Source organism: Cupressus sempervirens, chromosome 5 (assembly GCF_028749045.1).
Source record: "Cupressus sempervirens isolate cs-2001-9-10 chromosome 5, ASM2874904v1, whole genome shotgun sequence".
Classification (NCBI taxonomy): Eukaryota; Viridiplantae; Streptophyta; class Pinopsida; order Cupressales; family Cupressaceae; genus Cupressus; species Cupressus sempervirens.
Genome location: NC_143122.1, coordinates 238673248 through 238683051, shown reverse-complemented (window position 1 = coordinate 238683051; position 9804 = coordinate 238673248). Strand labels below are relative to the sequence as shown.

General features: G+C 35.2%; 1 protein-coding gene across 2 annotated transcripts; it reads left to right on the top strand.

Annotated features, from left to right (window-relative positions):
* Positions 1–296: 296 nt before the first annotated feature.
* LOC149555406 (ent-kaurene synthase CPS/KS, chloroplastic-like) lies at positions 297–5048 on the top strand. Of its 2 annotated transcripts, XM_089829442.1 has the most exons (7): positions 385–736; positions 951–1063; positions 1162–1260; positions 1355–1570; positions 1986–2124; positions 2271–2516; positions 2632–5048. In XM_089829442.1, exons 1-6 carry the CDS (start codon positions 623–625, stop codon positions 2310–2312), a joined length of 723 nt encoding a protein of 240 aa, XP_089685568.1. In that variant the 5' UTR covers positions 385–622; the 3' UTR covers positions 2313–2516; positions 2632–5048. The 2 variants fall into 2 exon arrangements, with proteins under 2 accessions (XP_089685566.1, XP_089685568.1); XM_089829440.1 differs by lacking the exon at positions 2632–5048 and having other exon boundaries at positions 297–736; positions 1986–2356.
* The last annotated feature ends 4756 nt before the right edge of the window (positions 5049–9804 follow it).

Sequence of the window (9804 nt, the reverse complement as noted above, 5' to 3'; positions counted from 1 at the left end):
TTTGATGATATTTTTATAATGATCATGTAAATGTAAGAGACATTTGTTTGTTGGTGCAATGCATGGTGCTTATCCTATCAATTTGATTCTTGGCCTCTCAATGGTAAATCATTTGGAGAGCTTGGGTATAGAAAAATATTTCAAACTTGAGATAAAAGAGGTTCTAGATGATGTCTATAGGTAATTGGGAGATATTTTTCTGACTAATTGTAGTATATTTTATGAATTGATTTCCATATTGTTTGAAATAAATATTCTTCCTGGGCAGATTTTGGATAGAGAATGAAATGGTTGAAGGAATGCCATCAGCGTCAGACATAATGACCAATTCTATCAGTTTCAGGATCTTGTGATGGAATGGATATGACGTGTCTCCAAGTCTTTTGAAAAATGTGAAATTTTGGGCATGTAGTTTCTAAGTCAAAGATTGATTATGTACAAGAGTTAATTTGAATTTTATTTTTAAGTCTTTTATTCCATTTTCATTTCCTATTAATTTGATATCAGCAAAAATTGTCTAGATGTATTTTTCAGTTACCTAAGGGATAGTGACTTCCTACCATTTCTAGAAAATAGTGGCCAAGCTACTATAGCATTGCTGAATTTATACAAGGCATCTCAGATGATGTTCCCAGGTGAAAGAATTCTTGAAGAAGCAAAATCATTCTCCCAAAATTATCTTGAAAATATCAAGATGAGTGATCAAAGTGGAGCTCTCAAAGATGTTGAAGCAGAGGTAATCAATTTATTCATTAGATTGCAAAGCATCCAACGGCTTAAACATCACACACTAAGCTTCATTCTAACACTAAAAGTGTTAAATAATTAAAATTGACATCTTTTTTAACTTAATTTTCTCCTTAATGTGTGATGTTTAAAGGTAGAGGCAAAGCACAAATGTTTAAATTTATTTATGACATTAGTATTGTGCGTCATTGTGTTCTTTACAGGTTAAGCATGCACTGGATGTCCCTTGGATAGCTGGTTTGGAGAGAATAGAACATCTGCTATACATGAAAGCATTTTCTTTTCATGATATTTGGATTGGAGAGACCTCTTCCAGGTACCTTTTGACTGGATCCCCATATCTTTATAACCCTTCACTTTTACCTAAAGTTTAAAATCTATAGGCTTGTAGATGACCTTTAAATTGTATTGCAGGATTCCATTTACAGGAAAGGATTTATTTTTATCTTTAGCCAAACAAGACTTCAATATCTGCCAAGCAGCTCAACAAGAGGATTTGAAGAAGTTGGAAAAGTGGGTAGTTTTTTTAAAATTACAAGAATAATAATACCACCATTGTTAAACTATGAATTTGATAAGAATTTATGGTGGTTGTCAATATTAACAGATGGAGTGTAGACTCTAAACTTGGTGACCTACACTTTGCTAGACAAAAGCTTGTAGCTTGCTATTTCTCTACTGCCTCAACACTTTTTAGCCCTGAAATGTCTACTACTCGGATTGTGTGGACTAAAAATGTTGTTCTCACTACACTAATGGATGACTTTTATGATGTGGAGGGTTCCATTGAAGATATTCGATCCTTTGTTGAAGCGGTTAAGAGGTAATTCTATTAGAAATGATTTCAATGATCCAAACCATCTTAAAATCAGTTCTCGTTACAAAAACCATCGCAAAGAAACAATAGGTATTTATTGGAGACCCAAACTGGGCTCAAAGAGCACAGGCCCATTTCATTAATTTTTAGAAGAGTACATAATAAATAACTCTTTACTGTAGACCACAGTAAGGTGTAGCAATTATGAAGGATAGGTGAAATAGTAAAATAGAAGTTCGTAGGAATGGTTTGTGCAATTCTAGATAATTCTTGATCAATTTTGTCTACTAGATAATTAATTTATCTTCTAACAATATTGGACTATTAAAAAGCTCTATTCTTATATGGGTTTTAGATTCCTTACTATATATATAAACATAGAGAAGAGTTGCTAACTTTCTTTGTTTCAAATGTTATGTAGATGGGACCCAATAGTTTTATGTAATTGTTCAGCTAATGTGAAAAAATTATTCTCTTCTATTTATAACACTGTGAATGATATTGCTCAAGATATATGGATTTTCCAGGGCTGGGACATTAGCACTCAGTTAAGAGAAATTGTGGGTATATCTCCCTTGAACATAAATTATGTGTGCATTTTATTTATATTCTATAGATGCCAACAAAATTTACTTGGAGAAGCTTTGCAAACAACAGATCACTAGGGTAACAATATGTGAGAACTTTTTTGTGCTTAATTTTATAGTGGTACGAACTGGCAATCTCAATGATGAAGGAAGCTGAATGAACCAAAACTGGATGTATACCATCTCTGGAAGAATACATGGAAAATGGGAAAACATCAATTGCCTTGGAACCAATTATTTTTACATCACTATTTTTTATTGGCCCTAAGCTTTCCGAGCAAATGATCCACCATCACGAGTATAAGAGGCTTATGCAACTCCTGAATACTTGTGGGCGCCTTTTGAATGACAGTCAGAGCTACAAGGTATTGAACATTTCCATCAACAAAATCAGGCTTTGTATTACTTAATGAATAATAATGAGCTAAATTATTCATATAACAGATTTCAATGGAGGACTAAATTGTTCATTTATTTCAGAGGGAGATGAAGCAAGGAAAGCTCAACTCTTTATCATTGTTCGTGAAAGAATATCCCGCAACATCTATTGAGGATGCTACTGAGTGGATTGAAGGAGGTGGACAGAATGGATCAAAGACAAACATGAATGCAATGATAAATATTCAAATCAATAAGCAAAACACAAAGACATCAAGTTGTGCTACAGCACTTAATACTCATTAACATATCTGGAATCTATTACAAATCCATAGAATGCTACAGCATTCCATCCACTCATGATCCACCATGAGAAACCCAAAATGGGCTCTACTGATCCACCATGATCAAATAAACATCTGATACTCAAATCCTTACATAATGCCTCTATTTATAGAGGTCTGAGAACTTTCTTAAATACAAAATACATTTTACACATGTTATAATATATTAAATATGGGCGGCTGGCTGGAGCAACTAAGATGGCTCATTCTCTCCTATTTAATATGGACGGTGGATGGACGGTTGAGTAGGGCTTTGGACGGTGGATTGGTTGTCTGCTATTGATGGCAAAAATTAATACCGCCATCTACCGCCAACACTCCCCCTTAATTTCTGTCACTAATGCTACTGCATTTATATTATTTTCCCTCATTATAATTATTTCGAGTTTTACGGCTTACCCCTAACCAATGCAATTTTGAAGTGGTTCCAAGCTCACCACGAACTTCTCAAACATTACACAAATGGTTTCAAGATCACCATAAACTTTGCACTCCAATGGTTTACAAACCAAGCATTCATTGGTTCTACTAACCATGAATCATCACTATAGGAAAACTATCCTCACTCTAGGCCTTTCTCTTTTGTATCTGCATCAAACTAATTATTGAGTCCATATAAAAAGAAATCCATCTACCGAGATACATGGGTGCCCAGCCGTTGTACTCGCCAGTTCTATAGGAATCCTTTTCAGATACATGGTTCATCAATACATTCAGTCAAACTCTAGGGTGTCGGGTACAATCGATAATGCACCCCTTACAATAGATTAGTAACAAGAAATTCTCATTCAATCTTCGTCACTTGATTGGGGGATATCAATTCAGCAATCTGCTATTACATGATCACATTTGATATGACAAAGCCTTAAACATTTTCTCATGCAGATTCCAACACCTAAACTCCAAATCAGCACACACAGAGACCTTTGCACTATGACAACGAGCTTTAGCACACCATCTCACCTTTTATTACACCTAAGATAACTAACTTAACTTTAACAACTAATGCATAACAACTAAAACACATATTTCAAACACAAACATAATAAAAATTTCCATGATCAATATCTTCCATGTCATGTGTATGCATTCTTTGGCACTCCCGCTTGCACAAAGATGCTCCACATGCTTCTAATCTATGAATGATAGTGTCACACAACACTAACTCAAACACACTTCAACTTTGGCTTTCTTCTTTTCACAGCTTCTTTGTTTCTCATAGCAATCTCTTGACTTGTTCTTCTCTTTATTCTTGTAGAAGATAACTTCAAATGCCATGCTTGTTGGGCTACGTTGCCACAACACTCTTCACCGATTTTAAACTTCTTGAGCTCTCCACGATCTCTAGGATCATATTCCATTAGCTCTGATACCACTTGAAGGAGGTGGACAAAGTGGATCAAAGACAAACACGAATGGAATGATAAACATTCAAATCAATAAGCAAAACACAAAGACATCAAGCTGTGCTACAACACTTAATACTCATTAACATATCTGAAATCCATTACAAATCCATAGAATGCTACAGCATTCCATCCACTCATGATCCACCATGAGAAACCCAAAATGAGCTCTACTGATCCACCATGATCAAATAAACATCTGATACTCAAATCCTTACATAATGCCTCTATTTATAGAGGTCTGAGAACTTTCTTGAATACAAAATACATTTTACACATGTTATAATATATTAAATATGGGCGGCTGGCTGGAGCGATTGAGATGGCTCATTGTCTCCTATTTAATATGGATGGTGGATGGACGGTTGAGTAGGGCTTTGGACGGTGGACTGGTTGTCTACTATTGATGGCAGAAATTAATACCGCCATCTACCGCCAACATGGATTAGACTCACTGTAAGTGAAAACACACAAAATATACTCAAAAAATTATTGCAACCAAGTGAGATCCCTCGTGAATGCAAGCAGATATTTTGGAATATGGTCAAAATTATCCAACTATTCTACCTCCACAGTGATGAATTCACATCTCCTATTGCAATGCTTGAACATATGCAGACAGTTCTTTTTAATCCTGTTTTATAAATTCTACCCAAGAGTGTTGAGATAAAATGGATTTATGAAAAAGGGAAATCCTTCACATAATCTAGGAACTGTAATCTCTTTTAAGTGAATAATTATTAACAAAATTCAAAGTTAGGGAATTGAACATGATTCTGCTTGATTTTGACATTCAGTACATGAATATTTGTATTCATTAAACTAGATCAGACTTTAAAGTAACTGGCCTCTGCTCTTTCATACTAACACGAATACAATCTAATTGCTCTTTACAATTCTAAAGAGCCAGACTCTTGGAAAAGTGCTTAACAAAATGCAAACACTCAATATATATATTAACTGCTGAACAGTTATAGAGGAGACTAAAGGCAATATAAGATAATATTATTTTTCTTACTATCTAAAAAGTGGGCGAGAATATTCTACATGGAACATTGACAGGTTCGAAGAGTTATTACAAAATCTTTTCAAATCCTTAGAAATCTGTTTCAATTTTATTGTTCACCGCACTATTGGGTGTATCTGTGAAGTCCAACAACCATTCATTTTATTTTCTATTACTTTTATTCTTTTCTTCTAATTGTTTTGACTCTTCAATTCTTTCAAGTGTCTATACATATATCTTATTGGAGGCTTATTAAACATATTATATTCAAAGAGATGAAGCTACAGTTGTGATGTAATGTCAAAATTTAACATTAATAAGAGATTTTTCTTGTAGTGTGGATGTAGCCACAATTTGTGGTGAACCGCAATAAATTCCTATGTTCGTGTTCTCCTTTTATCGTGTTGTTCCGTTTCTTTTCACTTGACACTTTCAACATACTTCACAATTGGTATCAGAGCTTGGCATACTTGCTATGGTTAAAAATCTTGAATCCTAGAAGATTTGAGAGTGCATAAATTCTCAGGACATAATTTCAATTTGAGGAAATTTCACATGCATTCATTGTTGGTTATGCAAGGCCTCTCACTTGCAACTAGGGGAAGAACCAAGAAGCTGACTATAATATCAAATGAAGATTGGGAAAAGATTGATGAAAAGGAGATGGTAACAATATTTCCTTCATTATATAAAAATGTTTTCTTCAATGTATTGAATGAAAAGACAACAAAGGATGTGCGGGATATGCTTCAAAATATGTGTGAGACAACATCTACTACAAATAAAATCTTTATTATGAAAAAGCTCTACAAGCTCAAAATGAAGGAAGGGACTGTGATGTCAAATCATATAAATGATCTGAACACATTATTATGTCAAGCAACTTCACTTGGTATGACTCAAGATGAAAAATCTAAAGCTATCATCTTGACATGTTCCTTACCTAGCAGTTAGCATGTCATAGTTAAAATGGTTAGCACTTCGAATTCTGCTAAGAGAAAAATGGTCTATGATGAAGTTGTGGTCACTCTACTTAGGGAGGATATGAGAATAAGTCACCAAGAATCCTCATCTAGTGAAGCCTTGACAGTGGTCATCACCAAAACTAGAGGAAGAAGCCACAATAGGGAGAGATTGTTTGAAGTGAAGAGAGTAACTATGAGGGGAGAGGTGAATAAGTTACTACAAAATAAATCCCTTAACCCCAGATGTCAAATCAAACTTTTCACTAATTGTGCAATATTGTCCAGCTCGATTATAAATATGTTAATGTTGTAACTTGGTTAAGAAAGAAATCTTGTGAATATTAAACTATTTTAACCTTTAGTAACTTGCAAAAACATAAAGAAAGCATTAAGAAAATAACATGAACACAAATGACACCAAGATTTAACGTGGAAACCCAATTTGGTAAAAACCACTCTGCAACTAGTCACAATATTTTTCACTCTTTTGAAGTGAACTCTGTTAAGAGCCAACCCTATTAAAGGTTATGATACATATTATTAAGTATGACCTGGTTAGAGGATTTAGATCACCTTGTTAGAAGTGGCCTAGTTAGAGGTCTTCAAACACTTCAATCTTGAAATGTCACCTTGTTAAAGAATTTACAAAATGACTATTCAATAAACTCTATTAGGAGATTTCTTTACTAATACAATGGTTAGAAGGTAACAACAATTTGACCTAATTTATGAAACAACTTCCTTTGCAAATTCAGAACTCTATTATGGCTTGACCTCTAGATCCTTATTGATTAGAATATTCTTTATAGCTTTTCTTTCACAATTTTCTACTCTGCCTTCACTCACATACCCATCTTATTCCACATCTTCCAACTTGTTCTTTATCCTCACTATTTAACCTTTCATATGTATCATGAGCTTTGATAAGTCATCTTGAATACCCTTCCAAATAATCAATAACCATCCAAATAGTCAGCCTCAAACAATTAATTATTAAACAACTTGTATTATGTTGTTACTCAGTCAATTTTGAGCTCTCGATTAATACAAAAATGATATTCATTACATGATTGCTCAGTCAATCTTGACTTATGCATGTTTAATACTACCTTCACTCCATTGCTTAGTTAATACTAATATTTTTCTAATAGATCAATGGCAACATACAATTGAAGAATTTTTTCTAGCAAACTCCCTCTTTGGCATTGATGGCAACACAAAATGTCAACATAAACTGATAAAAGTATCAACAATTTAATAATATCCTTAGTTTCATTTTTTATTCTCATCCATACCTACTCCCTCTATGATTCTTCCTAGTTTTTTCTTAGCTCCTTCCAAATTGATTTCTTTCTCTTGCATTTGTCATCAATTTATTGTGGATTGCTGTCATTTTCTCCATCTTTGCTATAGATTCCATCAACTGAATACAAAACTTTCCCTATTTCTTTTTTACTTCAACTATCTCTTGCAACTTGTCCTTGTTGATGGGTAAGTGCACCAAGTTGTGGTTCCAAAAGGGGGGTATAAGTGGACACATTTTTTCTAAAATCAGAAATTTATAAAGTTCAACAAGAATTTGAAGATAGTTACACTCAAAATTTTAAGATATGACAAAAACAAAAGTAGTAATCATTTGAATCTAGTTTCTAAACTACTAATTTTTTTTTTCAAAATGGTTTAGTTTTAGGTCCTCAAAAAAAAGGACCATAGAAAGTGGTACTGTTTAATTGAAAAAATATATAACAGAGTACAAAGTGTGACCCCCCTAAAAAATTTTAATTAAAAGAGGGGTAAAATTTTTATTGAATAACAAAGAGAGGAGAACAACACAAGATGCAAAGAGAACTACAAAGCTTTATCCTGGTCCACAAGTTGAACCAACATCTAAGATAAATCAAGGGGAAGCATCGTATTATCAATAATGTTCCAATTCGGTCCATGCTCAGAGGCCCATTTAGCCAAACAATTAGCCACATTGTTCCACTCTTGAGGGATATGCATAAAAGACATAGAATCCAAAGAGTTGCATAACTCAATGATCTACTGAAAAACCAAAGCCAAATGCCAATCCACATGCACAAGGCTCCGACTATTCAATAAATTCACAACCACTTGCGAATCGGTCTCACAAATAATTCTGTTCCAACCATGTTGACAACATTGTTCCTTTGCAACCAAGATAGCCAGGGCTTCCACGAGGTTATTAGTATGGTGGCCCTTGTGTATAGAAAATAGAAGCTAAATATCACTAGAATTATCATGCCCAACTCCCCCAATACCAGTCAGACTAGGATTTCCTTGAGAAGAGTCATCAGTGTTGATTTTAAGAATGCTCGCCTCAGGAGGAGACCAATGCCCCTCACGATTAACATGCTGAGAGTGTTGCCTAACTTCGTTCTCAAAGCACTTGTGGGGGACCAAGGGAGTGCTGCCCTAAAAAGGAAAGCATAAGCATGAGTAAATACTAGCATCTCTAGGATCCAAACCTCCACCAATGTCACATTTAGCTAGGAGTGTTTCATGAAGAGAATTAACAATTTTCCCCCACAGGTGCCTGATTTCAAGCTGCACATCATGAAAGATCCTCCTATTCCTCTCAAGCCAAACATGCCATAATAAAAATGAAGGGCCAATAGTCCAAGCAACCTGAAGAAAAGAAGTCTTGGAAGGGGAATGGCCTAGACGGAGCTAGGAAACATGCCAGCATGTGCATCCCCACACACTCCACCAGAAGTGCCAAATTTTTTTGGCAAAGGGCTACTGGAAAAGAAGGTGAGAAATAGTCTCTTCACTTTTGTGGCATAAAACATAGATGGAAGGCCCCTGGAAGCCTCACTTGCGAAGATTCTCCCAAGTAAGACAATGATTGTAAACTAGAATCTAGAGGAAAATGTTACACTTAGGCCATGAAAACCTATTCCAAACTTTCTTCCACCAAGAGACCTCCACCTCACTAAAAAGTTGCTTCATCAGCACAAGGTATGCTGAAGAAATAGAATACTTACTAGAAGAAGCACCTCCCCAAGCCAAAACATTAGGGTCTTGCAGAGAGCTACACTCCCTAGAAGCCAATATTTGGGATAGTTCCAACCGATCTCCCAAAGAGCCACCCAGCGGCCAATCAAAAGAATTCTTCCATCTGTAACCCACACTAAGGCCTAGATTATAAGCCTCCTTATAATGAGCCACCTTATTCCATCCAATAGAAAGGAAAAAATCACAAAGAGACTGCAAGTGTGGATGAGAGGATAAGAGAGGAGGATGCCCATTCCAAGAATCACTCCAAAATAAAGCCTTAGTGCCTCTGTTGCAAATCCAAAATAAACTTCTCTTCACTAGGTGAGCACCAATCTTGAGGGTATTCCACACCATAGAACCTCTTCCCTCAAGAGAAAACTTGGAAATATCTGAAGGTTCAACACTAGGTAAATACTTGTGTTACAAGATATGAGCCCAAAGCTTAGACTGACTAGAACACCATCGCCAATAAAGCTTGGTAGCAAGAGCTTGATTGCACAAGATAGTAGAATGAAGGCCAAGGCCTCCTTCAT